Below are 17,931 nucleotides of genomic sequence, written 5' to 3'. Positions count from 1 at the left end.
TTTGCCAGAATGACGCCTCTGCCATTAACGGTAAAAAAATCCTAAACTAAACCTTCCAACTCCTCCCCAGTCTAGACACGTATACTGTACATTCCAGTGAACAGACTCATCCGTTAACGTTGTGGCCTTCATTTTTGTGGATGTCCTAATTTTACCTCGTCTTCCTTCTCCCTACTTGTGGCCCTCTCCTCCTTTCCTCTTTCAGCTCCAGCTGTAACTGAACTCTGGGGTTAAATTTATCCCCACTGACCCGACACTCTCTGACACACTTTGCCGCTCTCTCTCTTTCTGAAAATACCTCCTTACATCTGTATGCACTCACACACCTCTGCTTCTCTTCTATCTATCTATCTATCTATCTATCAGTTAAACAGACCCAATCACCTGTTTCCTATCCTATTCCACCTATCAATCGATCTGTCTGTCTGTCACTCTGTCGTTCCATATATCTTATGTTCTCTTGTTCTATCTATTGTCCTATCTATCAATACTTGTGATTTCGATGCTACAGGTGCTCTACATGTATACTGTATACTTTAGTATTACCCGCTACCCTGCAGTACCACAACAAATTCAACATACTGTACACTACAACAGAGTATATGATGGGTATTGTTAACTTGCAGGTCCTAACAGCAAGTGAATGACTTGTAGTGGTGAGGTGTGACTGACATCCCCTCTTTCTTACGACTGTCTCACAGTCCCACCAACAATGAGTTAACAAAAGCTGTTTGACCCAGAAGTGACATCACTAAGCGGCAGCCATTAACATGTCCGTGATATGCATAGGCCAGACTGTGTGCTGAACAGTTCAATAAATCAAAACTTTTGTTTTGTTCTGTTCAGGTGGTATGGTAAGTGACTGAACACTAACATACAATCCGAGTTGTAATCTCTTGAGGGAGAAACAACAAACTAACAAATAGGCAAACAAAAATATGGGACAGAAGACGAAACTGATTGCTTAATATGAATACAGAATGATGCAAACCTTGGCATGCCAAGAGGCCAATTAAGTTATTCCTAGAGTAGCCATACACTAATAGAGAGATTAATCTAATATATAACTATGTTGAGTTTATAAATAGTGCTGCTGACAGTGAGTCCGACTGTGTGTGTGTGTGTGTGTGTGTGTGTGTGTGTCCTGAGACCTGGAGGGAGTATGGGGCTTGTGTGTGTGGGGTTGTCTTGTAGAGAGAGAGATGGAAAGAGAGGAAAGAGTGAAAGTATTGACAGAGTGTCACCTCTTCTTCTCACTTTCACGCTGTCACAAGACACCCACCTTCCACACATACTGCTTCTAAACTTTACACCCACTCACCCACCCACCCACACCCACACGCTAATACACACACACACACACACACACACACACACACGCACAAACACAAACACACTCACAAACATGAACCTTCAACCTTAGACACATAGCCGAAACACAATATTCTCACATACTGCTCCTCACCTTCCAACCACACACAGGTTTGCCATTCCTTCCCTCCATAACACAATAACAGCCAAGAGGTTTATTAGCTGTGCCGCGAGCCTGGCTGAAACGCTGTGTTCTTTAAGGGATGGAAACGCAGTTATGTCAACTACGCCACGAATTGGGAAGAAGAGTAAGGGGAGAGGTGATATATGTATATTTAACTTTGCTCAGGTTACCACGGCGATGCTTCACTCTCTGTATGAATATGTATTTATATCTGCTGTCTGACCAACTAATGGCTTTCCAATGCAGACACTTAAAGACGGAAACATAGGTTGTGCAATTGCCTAATGCCTATCTCATTACCCAGGCACAGCCACTGGCAATTTAGTCTTGATTGTTTTCTCTTTGTGAAACGAATTTATATAGTTTTACAGTACATAAAAATATCACTACACTCCTCATATGATATCAGTTACTATCATTATCAATATGATCCCGATCAAATGAAGAGTAGCTATTGCTAAAATAGATGGATAGATACTTTATTGATCCCCAAGGGGAAATTCAAGGAAAAAATACTGTACATGCATGACAGTGGTCCTATCAGCAAAACTGTAAAAGTTCTGCATCAATGTCGCTGCAGGTATATTGATGACCGCAGATGAAGAACCATGCTAACCTAACAATGCACATTTGAAATATTAAACTATTAGCTGCCAACAACTTGGTTTTCAAGCAAAGAGTCTGAACCAAACCTTATTTGCAGTGTGATCTTATGAGCAGTCAATGCAGAATAGCTGCAAGGCACATCTCTTGGGTTCCTCAATGTCAAATAAGCTACATAGACTGTAAGCACTGCTACACACATAAAACAAAAACAAAAAACCCAAGAAGAACCGGGACACAAGGACGAGGTTCTGACAGCTGGAATCTCTATGTTCTAAAGCTATAGCAACGCAGAAGTGCAGCCGTTCATGGCACCTGAAGTTAAGACAAAGAGGAGAGACGCAGAGAAAGACAGACAAAAGGACGGACAGACTGACCAGGGTCGGCTGGTATCTCAGAGCCTTCCTTTGCGACGCATCTGCAGCCATCGACACACAGTCACTGGCCCAAAAATAACCCCAGTCCACAACTTTGTCTAACCCACAGAGCTGAATGCACGCACGCACACACACACACACACACTTGTGCACTCTCACAAACACACACACTCTCAAACATGCCCTCTCGCTTTCTCTCTCTCTCTCTCTCTCTCACACACACACACACACACACAAGCGCACACACACATACACTCCAGAGGATTAGGAGTTGATTATGATGATTATAGTTATGTCCCCACTGAGACTAGAAAGGTCCTTCCTCAATTTAGTTTGTGCTGAAGGTGGACTGAGAAAGAGATGGATGGATGGATGGACAGAGAAAGTGAGAGAGATGGAGGGATAGAGGGATGCAGGGTGTGGTGAGACTGGGCGAAAGAGAGGCAGTCAGATGAGGAGAGAAGGAAAACACCTTGTCACATCCTGACTAATTGATGCTCGATGGGATTTTCATCTCTTGGAAGCAGCGTGTGGCTTATCGCTTACACCAGCCTGTATTAACCTAACACACTCCCCCTGCATCAACATGACACACACACACACACACACACACACTCCCCCTGCATTAACATGATACACACACATACATACACACACACACACACACGTTCAAGCTAATATGATACATACACACACTTTCAAGTTAATATGATACACACACAGCTTAGAGATGATCTTGCTCTCTCTGTCTGTCTCTCTCTCTCTCTCTCTCTCTCTCACACACACACACACACACAGAGTTGCACTGCCAGACGTAACCCTTGCAACACGTTGGAACGGCAGCCATGCATTACCCCACCCGGTCGGATTTCCGTTTTGTGCCGTGTGCCTGCTCGTGTGTGTGCGCGCGCCAGAGTTGGCAGGGTTTTCGGAAGGGTTAGGTTGAGGGAAAAGGTGGACACCCCCCTCCCCTCCCCTGGTGGGCCCCAGTGCAATGTGATGAGGGTCTGCTCCAGGGGTCTACCAGAGGGGCGGCTGGCAGTGGGGGGTGAAACATAACCCCCCATGACAGATCGCACCTCATCAGCCGTCCAATTCCCATCAGGCTCCTACTCTCAGAATGCCCCTCAACGCATCCATGGTGACCTGCTCCAGGGCTGACTGCTCAAACCACCTGTGCTTGAGTACCAGATACCTTGCCACCCCCCCACGCCACCCCCCACTTCACAACACACACAAAAACAACTTTGAAACCTCTAATCCCATCATCTACCTTTACCCAATGAGTGACACCATCAAATGGCCAAAATATTCTTTGAGAAATATTCTAGTCTAGACTGCTCTAGAGCCATATTCTACCCGCATTCTACTCCACACAAACTACTCCGAAGGGAATCACTTTTGTGCTTAAGGATTACATTTATAGGTGTCTCTGAGACACACACACACCACACACACTCTCTCTGTCTCTCTCTCTCTAATACACACACACACACACACACACACAGCTAATGTGCTGAGGCCCCATTTCCCTGCTCTGTGGAACGCATGCGTGTGTGTGACACTGAAATCCGAGTGAGTCAGATGGGAAACGCTGGAAAAATGTGTCACAGCACAACCGAGGGCTTGCTGGAGAAATTAGCCCCAACAGCTGGAGAGAGAGAGAGGGAGGGAGGAAAAGAGAAAGAGAAGAGGGAGAACAAGGCAGGAAAAGAGAAAGAGAGAGGCTGATAATGAGAGATAGGGTGACGGAGAGATAGAGGGAAAGAGCAGGAAAGAAAAAGAGTGAAAGAGAGATGTGTAGCCCACATGGGCTTATTTCTACCGTTAGTAAGGGGATGAGCCTGTCATATTACTCTACCCTCCTGCTGAGGGAACAGACTGTGCAAGTCAGACACAGGTAGAGTATGACACACACCCACACACACACACAACCTAAGCAACCAGCAAACAAAACCAAAATATCCAGCTCAGCACAGCACAGATTAAGATGGTTAACATACAGTACATATAACACCAACATGCACACACACACACACACTTGCTCTCGACAGCAGCAAAAAACATCTCAACAAGAACTACACCAGAAACACGACACGAAGAGGAGTACTTTTTTTTATTTTCACTCTCTCAATATACAGCATAACGGTTCATACTCCAGTACAAAAATACATGGTTACAAACTATGAACAGTACAATCAGGCTCTGTTGCTCTTCTTGATTGCTTACGCTCTGACTTAGAGTCTCAGTCAGTGGCAGTGGTGGAAGCCTGCCATGCTGGCCAGTCCCCCAGGCCAACGCACTACAGGTGTGTGTGAAACACATGAGGGGCCAACTCATTAAGGAGGATTACGCCTGCATGGTGGCCAGTGTTGTGGTCAGGAGCCATCGCCAGGACGGCCTGGACACACCACAGGACAGGATAGGCCGAGTGAGGAGTGTCATTGAACGTCCGAGAAAAGAACTTTACAGCAAGAGGGAGAGACCGAGGAGATGCCCTTGTCTCTGTATCTGTTCAGCTTTGGGGAGGGATGCTTTGACACTTTTTTCTTTTTTTTTGAGAATTGTTTTTTTTTCCCTTCTGGTTGACACTGCAGATTCAAATTTTGGGGGGTAATTGTGCGGAAAACAGTCATTTGTGCCACTCTGTTCAGCTACTTCTGTGTACAACATCATACTCAGCACAGGTGCAAAATAGACAATTAGTGCCAAATGGCTGACTGGCATAGTCAGGTTCAGAGAGGCAGAAGAGGACGCTCAAATCCTTTTACCACAATCAACTGACGCTTTTGCCAGATAAACACTTCAGATCAACAAGCAGCAAAGTGCTGGTTCCACAGCTGTGTTTACAGAGTGACAAGTTGACAACAGTTCATCAAATTATTAAATTACTCTACATCTAACTAATAAATGAATCTAACTTTGTGCCATTTTTGAGGAAAATACTTAAACATTATTGAATTGCTGCATCTCACACTTAAATATGCTCAGCTTCACTTACTCCTACATAAGAGTAAACTAAAAAACTTTGGTCTGTGGACAAAACAATACATGAGGTCATAATCTTGGGCTTTGGGAAACACCGACAACATTTTTTAGTTTTCTGATATCTATCGATTAAACAACCAATCGATTAATCGAGAAAATAATCGGCAGTTTAATCAACTATGAAAATAAATGTTAGTTGTAGCCCTAGTGGAATTAGTCAGACATGCACGTACACCAAACCAAATCTTTTTTACTCTCTCACAAGCACGCGCGCACGCAGACACTTGCGGCCGTATTTCATCTCGTGTCTGTTGTGCCACCTGGGATAATCATCCTCTCCTAGGCTAAATCTGAATACTTTGAAAGGTTAAGTGGACTTTGAGCCTGAGACCATCCAAATTCATTTCTGAGAACGACGGTCATCTGGACTCCTAATTCACTATAAATAAAGAGCGGCGCTCTCTAAATAGAGTATAACTGCCAAAGGTAGGCGCCTGATGGCCCAGTGTCCCAGACTAGAAGGCGCGTTTCTGAGAACGGCACACGTTAAAGAAACAGACCTGATTCTTACGAAGCGGCCTTAGCACCAGCAATGCTTGACATTACGCTGAGAAAACGACGTTGGGGGGAAAAAGCGCAACCTGGGAAATAACGATGGGACATGTACAGTAGAACGTCTCTGCAAGTCAGTTAAGACCTTAATTCTGAAATGTGACTTCAATGCACACCTCATAAGAACAGTCACAAGCTCTCTGCATCAACCTAGGGTCATTTGCTAATCCACACTACATGCTCACACACTATGGGATGATGGAACTGCACTGCAATGACAATGACTGCAATATACTATCCACAAAGTGGGAGAGAGAGTTTGTGTGTGCATAGATGGGTGTGTGTGTGTGTGTGTGTGTGTGTGTGTGTGTGCGTGCGTGCGTGCGTGCGTGCGTGCGTGAGTGTGTAGAGATGTACATCTAATGAGACCCTGCGCACACAGTACTATGTATATCTATCATACTGTAAATCATTATCAAAGGAGTAAAATGAGATTTGAAGTCATCTTTGAATAAAAAGATAGAACAAAGAGTAGAAATAAAAAATTCTAGGTCTAGAACAATGAACAATGTAATCATACACAATGGAACAATGAAACAATGAAAAGATCATATTTCCCAGTACATGAGTTGTTCCTGTTTTGATAATCCTATAATAATTCTCATTTTAACCACCAGGTAAATAATAAGCCTGAAACATAAATGTGCATATACGTGAAATGCACAGGCCTATGCATGCAAACGTCTTTTAAGTCTGTATTTCAAATACGGCTTCAGAATAACATTATTGCTGTGTGGAAAAAGTAGATGCTGCACCATTTAAAAATGAAAATTATGTAAATGAAAGATGGCAAGCTATTAGTGGATTCACCCTACATGACAAATCACTTGTGTCCACATCAGCATATATCCATGCCCTCATTTAAGCTGCCACAAAGCACCCCATCACTTACTCCAAATATGTCACACGCACACACACACACACACACACACACACAAGAATATGAACAAGACCAGCTCGTTCAATAGAGAGAAAAGGGGGAAAACAGATCAATGAATGACACTAGGGTGCACACATGTGTGTTTGTGTGTGTGTGCGTGTGAAGAGGAAACTATGGCATGAATTCAAGGTCTGTGTATGAACTTGAGGGTTTGCTGCCATCCTGAGTCAAGCCGAGGAAATACTCTCTACACTCTCTATCACACACACACACACACACACACACACACACACACACACACACACACACACACACACACACACACACACACACACACACACACACACACACACACACACACACACACACACACACACACACACACACACACACACACACACACACAGAGTAGAGTTTGAGTGGCGGGAGATTACAGACAAGGGAGCAGTAATCAAGGGGGCATAGGACTGCTGCTGCTTAGGCACTCACTCATATCAGGCTAACCGTCTCTCTGCTCACCCACTCTCTCACATTCTACCACTAAAGGGAGAGAAACAGAGGGACAGAGTGTGTGTGTGTGTGGGGGGGGGGGGGGGGGGGTAACAGCAGAGGGCAAAGCCAAAGATAACAGGGAGAGGAGCAGAAGGCGGCTTACATACGGAGACAGCAGAGAAAGAATAAAACACTCTGCACTGACACCTGCTGGCACAGCCATGTCAGACAAGATTGTTTACATCAGAGGAGCAGGTGCCATCCATGTGTGTGTGTGTGTGGGGGGGGGGGGGGGTCTGTCAGTATGTTAGTACATACATTTGATTGGCAGTATGTGAGCAGATCTGTGTGTGGGAACACACAGCTGAGTCTGAGTGTACAGATAGTGAATGTATTTATACAGTACAGTGTGATCATGAGTGCAGTGTCGAGACATCTACTGTGTGTGTGTGTGTGTGTGTGTGTGTGTGTGTGTGTGTGTGTGTGTGTGTGTGTGTGTGTGTGCATGTGTGTGTGTGTGTGTGTGTGTGTGTGTGTGTGTGTGTGCGCATGTATGCATGTGAGTGTATGTGTATGTGTGTGTGTGTGTGCATGAGGGAGTTGGTGTACAGTGTATGCCTATAGTGTGATACTGAGTGCAGTGCAGACATCTATGGATGACACAGACCTGTGGCAGGGCTAATGTCTATGGAATGTCTATGGCAGTGTGGAAGACAACTGAGGAGGGCTACCGAACCTTGGCTAAGACAGATTTACTTGTCATTATATGGAATGAATGAAAGGTTACAACACACACACACACACACAGACACACAGACACACAGACACACAGACACACAGACACACACAGACACACACAGACACACACAGACACACACAGACACACACAGACACACACAGACACACACAGACAGACACACACACACACACACACACACACACACACACACACACACACACACACCTATTAAAAACAAAAATCAGAAGTAAATTCATATTGCATATTTCATTTCAGGAAGCGAAAATGCCCATTAGGTTAAAGACAAAACAAAATTACCAACAGGGACAAACACGACAAAGGGACCAATAAAAACAAAATACAAAAATAGAATGACAACAGAAAAAAAAACATAATTAATGAGACCGTTAAAACAGTCAGTAAAAAAATGAAAGGAAAACTGAAAGAAATATGTAGAAAATAGCTGGGGGTGGTTGGAAATCCATTGTACAGGGAGGAGGGCATTTAGGAGAATACTGGTGTAGTACAATTATTGCCTAAATGGACTGTAGAATAAGGCCAAATAAAATCTTATTTATATACATAGGGTTTATCCTGTGCTAAAATACAAATAGATGATTCTGTTCTGTCCAGGCCCATTCAAAGTGTCTTTCATTCGTAATACATGAACACCACTATACAGCTGCGTGTTTAACCCCAACCAAGCTTATAAGTACTTCAAAAAGGTGCATCCCCAAAGATACAAGGTATACCCAAAGATAATAAGGTATACAAAGTATACATTATTCACAACAAGGTCGTTCAAACTGGGGTGAATGTGTGTGTAGGTATGGCAGTATAAAGAGACTATTGGAACTGTACAGAGAGAGAGAAAAGAGAGTATGAACTAAGGGCATGGACAGGACCGTACAAAAGAGCGCACCTCATGTAAAACACAGTTACAAAAACATTATAAAACACAATAAAAACAACAGTGTAAAATCATTTTAGGAAATTTGGAAAATAATGTATCACTCATCGGCATCATGTTCTTACTGGTGTGGAAAAAAATGCCGAAACATGAAACTTGTAAAAATTTAGAACTTTTCACTATATCCATATGTAAGCTGCATTAAAATGGCACATTTAGCATGCTTGAGTAAGTGCCTTGAATGTGAGTAAACAAGTGTGTGTGTGTGTGTCTGTTTGCAAGTGCGTGAGAATTTTGGCACAGCAGAAAAGCACTTATGAATGCAACTTCTGTTGGTCTAGGAATCTGGATGCGAGTATCGAGGAATGTCTAGATGGAAAAACTTAGTGAATGGCATTGCATAAGGAGTGTGTGTGGGAGGCAAATGGCTCTGGAATGTGGTGTGTGTGTGTGTGTGTGTGTGTGTGTGTGTGTGAGAGAGAGAGAGTTCAGTTGGGTGGGCAGTACTTGGGGAAGAGGAACAGATCTTTGCAAAGGGAGCTGGTGAACTCTGACATCTCTTTGCAGCGATGATGAGCTAAGCCTGGAGCATAACCTTCTCTCTCCTTTATACGGCCGTTCACCTGGAGAGAGAGAGAGAGAAAATAAGTCATTGACAAATTGTGTGTATTGTACGCAAGAGTGTGTGTGACGAGGGGAGACTGAGCATGTTGAGTGAGTGAGTGAGTGAGTGAGTGAACTAGACAGAGCGAATACATGAGAAGGTGAGATTTACCTGCACCATGATGTCAGACAGGTGTGTGTCTCTGGCTCTCTGTCTGATGGCCGTGTTGAGCTCCTGGATGTACCAGGACCCTTTCTTAGTGTTCCGCATGGCCGCCGTGCCTACAAGGAGCACAGAGCAGAGAGACGGTCACAATCCAGGACGAGAAACTCTCTCAAACAGGCTACCCACTCCCCCAAACACACACAAAGGCTATCCATACACACACAAGAACATATAGAAAGGCAAGGCTACTCTCTACACCCTCCCCCCCTACAAACACACACACATTCACACAAACAAATACAAACAAATACCCATGCAGAATCACCATAGTTTACCCTAGTTGGCTACAGCTGGAAATTTGCTGGTTTTACAGCAGAATAAAATATTAACGCACAGAATGTCCAGTGGAAATATGCTACATTTAATAATATATATATATAACAAATTCAGGTGCACACTGTGAGTGGATCTGGTGATAACATGGTATGCAACAAAGCTAAGCACCACACACCCCAACCTTTGAGAGTGGCAAAGCCGCAGATCATGTCGGAGCGCTGGGGAAGCTTGACCCGGAGTCTCTCTCGTTCCCTCTCCTCCCTCTCTCTGTTCTGTCGTTCGCTCTCTTCGTCTCTCCCAGCATCCCTCTGCTCACAGCCTGGCGACTGAGTTCGCTCGGAGCCATCCAATTGGTCCACACCATTGTCCATCTCCTCTGCATAGGATATACCGGGGTTATACACCAAAATGAAGCCCATGGGTGCAGTAATCAGTAACACACACACACACACACACACACACACTCTCTCTCTCTCTATTATTCTCACACACACACACACTCTCTCTCTCACACACACACACACACACACACACACACACACACACACACACACACACACACACACACACACACACACACACTCTTTTATAATGTGTGGTCACCTCCTCTGCAGGCTTGGATGAAGAACATCTTTGGTTTGTTCTGCAGCTGGGGGCAGTGGGCGTTATTAAAGGCCTCAAACACCCAGTCCAGCTGATGGAGGGAGACAGAGGAGCGTAGAACGAGAAAAGACAGAAACAAATTAGCAAGTGGACGAGAAAAGTGGAGAAAAATTCATAAATCCAACCGACAACAAATGTCCAACCGATAACTGCAGCCTGCATCAGACAACATCTGCAACTGGTCTGTAAATCAAACCAATCTGATAGCCTTGCAACAAGCCTATGCTCACCTGTGACCAATCATAGGTCACTTCTCACCACAACACTACTCTCACATGAAACATGCTATGACGTGACGTTACGTTACACAACTGGCTACAACAACCAGCACTTGAGTGTCGGCGACTGACAAGCCATGCAATCTGAAAACCCAATGAGAGAAAGAGAACCATGTACCCCACATACCTAGCTCCCCCCTCCATCTACCCCTCACAGCTTGTTCTAACTGCATGCAAGAGTCTAACTTTCGACTACCATTGAATGCTCTCGGTCCACACAGAATTTGTTAAACACACTTCTCGTTTAACCTACTGTAGCAGGACTACGCAAGCAAAAACTGGACATCTGACAAAAGTTCTGTGCAAAACATTGTGCAACACCGTGTCACATTTTAACAGAAAACAAAGCAATCAAACTTGATTTTGTCGCTGAATCTTGCTTGCTTCGCATGTAGTTATGACACTACAGAAGTATAACTAACCCCCTTCACATTTTCATTCTGTAGACACTGCCCTGTGCGTGTTCCCATTAGCGGGTATTTACAGTACCTCCCACCACCACCCCCCCAGCAGCTCAACCCCATCAGCCCCCCTCACCTCCAGGAGCTCCCCATCCGTCCCGTAGACGCCCCCCTCCTTTCCGTGGGACAGCAGACACACAGCACAACAGTCCAGCTCACTGTGCTCCGGCCGCTGGCTAAACTGCTCTATACGTTCGCGCATGGTCTAAACACAAACGCACAAAACAGAAAACAAGACCACAATGATGTTACACATCTGCATGTACAGATGTTCAACACTGAACACATCAAGAGTTGCGCTACTGTCAACATGTGATACATTTCATACATAACAAGTTCCAAACCTGTCCAACTATTATTTTAAGCAAGAGATTACAACATAATACTGTAATTCCATTTCAAAAGGTTATTCAGGTAGCGGTGTGCATTCCGGGTAAGTTAAAAATAACTATGTACTTGAGCAGTGAGGTCCTTGCGGATGTCCACGCGGAAGTTCAGTTCCTCAAAGAGTTTTGTCAGCACCTCCTCATCAACCTCGCCTCCCCGCCGCGTCTCAAAGTCAGACACCTCAGGGTCAAAGGTCACATTGCTAAGCACCAGGGCCAGCCCTCTGGGCGAGGACCGCATTCTGTACGCCTATACACCACAGAGGGAGAGAGAGAGATAGACAGGGACAGACACATAATGTAATGAAGCAACTTGTGGCAATGTGTAAAAAATATTATGATGATATTGATATCAGAGGTGCGTTCAAATTCAGCAAATAGTGGCGAATGTTCATGGCATATGTTCATTCAATTTGAATGATTTTGTGCAAACATTGCACCTCATTGGCAACCCTTTGTCCAACTCAAGTGGATAACTACATCCTCAAACGTTTGCAGAGAACTCAAAGCAAACAGAAAACTGTCCACAACACATTGGTGAATTTGAGCACACCTCTGCTGTCAAGCTTATCCACGTCTTTCAATAGCACACACACACAAATGCTAATCATGCATAAATGAAATTGGAATTGGGAATGAAAGACAGCGGAGGTTAACACAAGTGGCTGTTACCTGTTGGCAGTGGGAGTCATAGAACTCAGATGTGCATGGCTGTAAGACCGTGTTAACAGGGCAGTCAGCATCCAGGCATGTTTCCATGGAGTCTGAAGCACATAACCAAATACAAACAGAACACCGTCAAAGCCATACCCTACACCCTCTTCTAGACAGGCCATCCACATACTGTAGATCATCTACTGTACAACTCAGGGTGCCCACAACTTCTTAAATTAGATATCAAATTCAATACCTACAGGACACAATTCCCTAGAATTTGAATTCCAGGACCCAACAAGCCATGAGTTTAAGATATAAATCAAGGTTTAAGCACTTCCAATGAAGCATGTCTATAATTAAAAAAATAGTATTTGATTTGATTGAAATATTTCTCAACATCACAAACTTTCAAGGACCTGTAGAGACCCTGAATAGTGCATCTGCTATAGTACGTGTGTCCCTTCACACAGACATGCATCTGCTATAGTACGTGTGTCCCTTCACACAGACATGCATCTGCTATAGTACGTGTGTCCCTTCACACAGACATGCATCTGCTTTGTGTGGTTTACCAAGAGAGAGCAACCACTGTCAGAATATCAATTTCCGCTCTCTGTCAGGTTATCGATATACGTTATTAGTCTTTTTATTACGCAAACCTCCATGATACAAAAACTTCTCTTACCAATTTACTTGACCTAAAAACACACAGGCACATACAGTGCACATCATTCTAAATCAATATATCCACCACTACACTCTGCAGCACACGCAAGAGAATCAATCATTCCCATTTACATCTTTAAGACAGCACACAGGTCGCTCATCGCAAGATCAATAGCAAACAGCTCACCAAGGCACTTTATTGATCTGGTGAGTGGATCATGTAAAGCTGATAGGCATATATAGCCCACTTACACACATGCACATGCATACTTAGGTGTGTGCATACTAACTGAGCGAGTTACAGTAAAAGATTTCTTGCACGTACACATTAAATTCTTCTGGTGCTACTGCCTGTGTTGCTTTTCTTATCTGGCACATGCATTGCCAACTCAGAATGCGTTTTCACAATACTTCAAATACACACACACACACACACACACACACACACACACACACACACACACACACACACACACACACACACACACACACACACACACACACACACACACACACACACACACACACACACACACACACACACACACACACACACACGTGCCTGCTAACAACTCACTTAAGGGTCATTCCACCTCAATTCAACGGATTTTAGAGAAAATTTCTGCTTGACCATCTCAGATTTGCTTCAAACTTTTACCATCTAAAGAGTAACCATTTAAACTAACTTAGCCAAAATATTAGATCGGTATACCTAATACATCCAGAGAAAAACATTTTTGAACATGGTACCCCCCTTCTGATTTTTGGCACATTGGCGCCCTCATCTAAATCTGCAGCAAAGTTCAGATGTCATTATCTCAAAAAGTGTTCAAGCTAAAGACTTCACATTTTCTGTGAATAATGATTGCTACCTATAGATTCCACATATTCATTCGTAAGTCGTATGTGTTGACACTGACTGTGTTTCAATCTTGTGAAATCAGAAGAAAAATTGCAGATTTCTTTCACACCCCCACATTGGGTGCCCCATTACACAATTTGTAAACAAAATGTTTGGCAAATGGTTATGTCTCTCTACAGAAGTGTTTAAGCTGTCTTTGAAAAAGTAATGAAGAGGTGTCTATATTGCTTTTTTGTTGGAAGTATTGTAACACAAAACTGAAAAACAATCAATTTGGATAATATTGTATCTCCCCATTACAGAGGTATGACAAGCTATACCAATGAATTGAACACATCTCCAGAAAGAGTATGGAATGGGCTTTCAGACTGTGAAATTTCAAGATGGTATTATGGCTATGGTTATTGAAATGTTATTTTTGAAATATTGGTCTACTATAATAACACATTGCTGATATCCATGAACAGTGACATCTAGTGGCATTAAATAGTGACAGCAGCAATTTATTTCGGAAATACAGGAAATATTTTATTAGTTCATCACTCAGCAAGTAAATGAAAGTATAAATGTTTAACAGTATGAGACATAAACATTTGATACTTAGGAATAAGACAAGGATTATGAAATCATTAAATAATAGCACAAAAAAGCAACGCTAATTGTTGTAATAGATCAATATTTTAAGAAATGTTTTTTAATAACTGCAGCCATAATACCATCTTGAAATTTCACAGTCTGAAAGCCCATTTCATAATCTTTCTGGAGATGTGTTCAATTCATTGGTATAGCGTGTCATACCTCTGTAATGGGGAGATACAATATCATCCAAATTGATTATTTTTCAGTTTTGTGTTACAATACTTCCAACAAAAAAGCAATATAGACACCTCTTCATTACTTTTTCAAAGACAGCTTAAACGCTTCTGTAGAGAGACATAACCATTTGTCAAACATTTTGTTTACAAATTGTGAAATGGAGCACCCAATGTGGGGGTTGAAAAAAAATCTGCCATTTTTCTTCTGATTTCACAAGATTGAAACACAGTCAGTATAAATACATACGGCCTACGAATGAATATGTGGAATCTATAGGTAGCAATCATTATTCCCAGAAAATATGAAGTCTTTAGCTTGAACACTTTTTGAGATAATGACATCTGAACGTTGCTGCAGATTTAGATGAGGGCGCCAATGTGCCAAAAATCAGAAGGGGGGTACCATGGTCAAAAACGTTTTTCTCTGGATGCATTAGGTATACCAATCTAATATTTTGGCTAAGTCAGTTTAAATGGTTACTCTTCAGGTGGTAAAATTTTGAAGGAAATCTGAGATGGTCAAGCAGAAGGCATTTGTTGAATTGAGGTGGAATGACCCTTAATATCCACTCAATTGCATAGTCTGCACATATTTTCTTTTGTACAAATGCGACTCCAACACAAAAAAAAAAACATTTCTCTGCAATACCTCAATCTTGCTGAATACAAACAAAACGACAACCATCTTTTTAACACTGTTTACATAATCCATATCATTGTGTGTACTAGAGCACATGCACACAAGATCCATATCTCTGTTATATTGCCAAGGACATATTAAGGGGCAAGGGCTCATGACTATCGTTCTTACCATTAGGTCTGGCCCTCTTGGCAGGCACTGAGCACTCCTGAACAGGAAGAGGCAAGTCGGTCTCAAAGTACCGCTGAAAGAGATGAACACACATATCCTCAGACACTAGCTGATGGTTTAAAAATGAAGCATGACGCTGGTGCAAAGACAAAATAAAAACACAAAAGACTGTTGCCATGGTCTCATGACTCACCACAACAGGAGAATGCCTGTTTAGGTGTGAGGGCAGCCAACATTTGTGTGTGTGCCACTCTCTGTTTGAATGTGTGCTAATCACCGGCATTACCCTCTTAAAAGTAGTATGTGTGTGCTTAGTGACGGAGTTGGTGTGTTCACATTTCTTTGTGCAGGAATGTCAGGTGAGGTGAGGTGTGTGTGTGTGTGTGTGTGTGTGCGCGTGCGTGCGTGCGTGCGTGCGTGCGTGTTTTAACCTTTTTCTCTGGACAACTTGTGAGCAGCTCATACAGGTGATCCTGCTCGGTTTCCCTGAGAGCTGTGCAAAAACAGCTGAAGGCTTTTGGTCCTCGCTTGGGCAGGATGGACAGCAAATGCCAGCTTCGCTTTTGGGACGTCTCTTTAGCCTACAAGGCCAAAGACGCATGAATTCAAACACACAAATTGGTGTTCAGTATGAATTATCAATCGATTTTCACTTCATCAGAAATGCAGTTAATGACTTCTTTAAAAAAAAAAAATGCTGCATGCTGTTTTCCTGTCACCTTAAGTAACTGATCATTCATTGATATGCATACACTGGGATATAGCACAGTTAAGCTCTACAGCCTGAGAAAATTAGCTCAAACTCTTCTTTGAAGCCTGCCAAGACTGCCACTGAAGATGTACAAAAATGATATTCTCACCAGAATACTTTCTGCCATGTTTTCAGTCAGAATGTTTTCTGCCTGAAGGGACTGAATGAGTAACTCGTCCACAACCATCTCTTTGCAGAGCGCAACGGAGCGTTTCTTCAGCACCTGCTTTTCCCGTTCTTTCATACCGCACTCCCCCAACATCGTGAGCCTGAGAAATACGAAGAAGCATGTCACCGTATTGACACAAGAGCATATTCCACGAGCTGGAGACACAGGCTAAACTTACATAACGTGGACAGCATGAGGGATAAGGTTTTGTAAAGACTCTATTTACAGTTTAATAACATAACTGCCATTATGGTATCGTTAATTATTCAAGTGTACTCTCACACTAAAGCAGAACAACTTTTTCCAGCTAAAACATGCAAAAAAAAATAGCGTCACTAAATTTGTGCCATCATGCAAATATTTAACTAGTATGTATTGTAATTGTATCCGCATTCCGAGATACAATTGCTAGTTAATGGTAATTTATCCGAAGAGCTAGGTAGGGAATCTTACCTGGTTGATAGTTATCCAGTTGATCAGCAAATTAACTACCGACTAGTTATAACAAAACACAAATACAGTAAGTTGTTCGAGGTGCTGTAGCAGGTTTCCGCGGTCTAATGTACTTCAGGAACTCCCACAAAAGTTCAATTGGCTAACTAGCTAACTAGCACACTGGCAAGATCACAACAAAAAGCTGGGATGCATGCAGTAATGCTAACAGCTAATGTAATCAACAAGAAAACTCGGGACGAAGACACGCTGCTGTTAAACTTTTTAACATACTAGCTATCCAACAATGATGAGCGAACATCGACTATATTCACAATAGGGCTCTGGTATTGCGTTCTTAGATCAAAGACACGCCATTTAAGGCAGGTAGCCTGTTAGCTAAAATACTGCTAACTGTCTAGCTGTCAGACACTTGAACTTGGAACGCACGAGTCATCCTTGCAAGTTGCTGTTCCACGACATCCACTGTAAAACAAAATGTGTTTTATAACTATAATAGCTGGCTTCTAACAAACATACATTTAGGTTAACGTCCCTCTCAACCGACAACTTCCGCGCGTTTAGAAACATACCTCAGAGCGAATCGTAATGAGAGTAGAATATGATTGGCACATGTGGATGCCAAGTGAAACAACTAGCCTACACTACCACCCCCGCCTACAGAAGAAGGCGTGGCGAACACACATGGTTTTCGAATTTGAATTCGTGTAAATCATTCTGCTGGCAAAGGGTAGGCATAAACGATGGATGTAGGTTAC

At 43.0% G+C, this 17,931-nt stretch overlaps 1 protein-coding gene across 2 annotated transcripts; it reads right to left on the bottom strand.

The window, feature by feature from the left end:
• Window positions 1-8,438: 8,438 nt before the first annotated feature.
• Window positions 8,439-17,751, bottom strand: casp2 (caspase 2, apoptosis-related cysteine peptidase). Of its 2 annotated transcripts, none has more exons than XM_062539189.1 (11): window positions 17,174-17,751; window positions 16,661-16,820; window positions 16,232-16,381; window positions 15,801-15,873; window positions 12,662-12,753; window positions 12,060-12,239; window positions 11,680-11,808; window positions 10,805-10,895; window positions 10,377-10,577; window positions 9,872-9,981; window positions 8,439-9,719 (listed from the first exon to the last, which is right to left on the bottom strand). In XM_062539189.1, exons 2-11 carry the CDS (start codon window positions 16,811-16,813, stop codon window positions 9,585-9,587), a joined length of 1,314 nt encoding a protein of 437 aa, XP_062395173.1. In that variant the 5' UTR covers window positions 16,814-16,820; window positions 17,174-17,751; the 3' UTR covers window positions 8,439-9,584. The 2 variants fall into 2 exon arrangements, with proteins under 2 accessions (XP_062395173.1, XP_062395174.1); XM_062539190.1 differs by having other exon boundaries at window positions 10,383-10,577.
• Between the last annotated feature and the right edge of the window lie 180 nt (window positions 17,752-17,931).

This window comes from Sardina pilchardus, chromosome 6 (genome assembly GCF_963854185.1).
Source record: "Sardina pilchardus chromosome 6, fSarPil1.1, whole genome shotgun sequence".
Taxonomy (NCBI): Eukaryota; Metazoa; Chordata; class Actinopteri; order Clupeiformes; family Clupeidae; genus Sardina; species Sardina pilchardus.
The sequence above is the reverse complement of the archived record's forward strand: the minus strand, read 5'-3'. Positions and strand labels throughout refer to the sequence as shown.

Bases quoted from the DNA above. Each gene is read 5' to 3' on its own strand.
- casp2 (XM_062539189.1), bottom strand. From the start codon at position 16,813: ATGTTGGGGGAGTGCGGTATGAAAGAACGGGAAAAGCAGGTGCTGAAG. The intron at 12,754-15,800 runs GTAAGAACGATA...TATGTGCTTCAG, and splicing joins CAAGAGGGCCAGACCTAATG to ACTCCATGGAAACATGCCTG. The intron at 9,982-10,376 runs GTGTGTGGTGCT...TGCTCCTTGTAG, and splicing joins TGCCACTCTCAAAGGTTGGG to GCACGGCGGCCATGCGGAAC.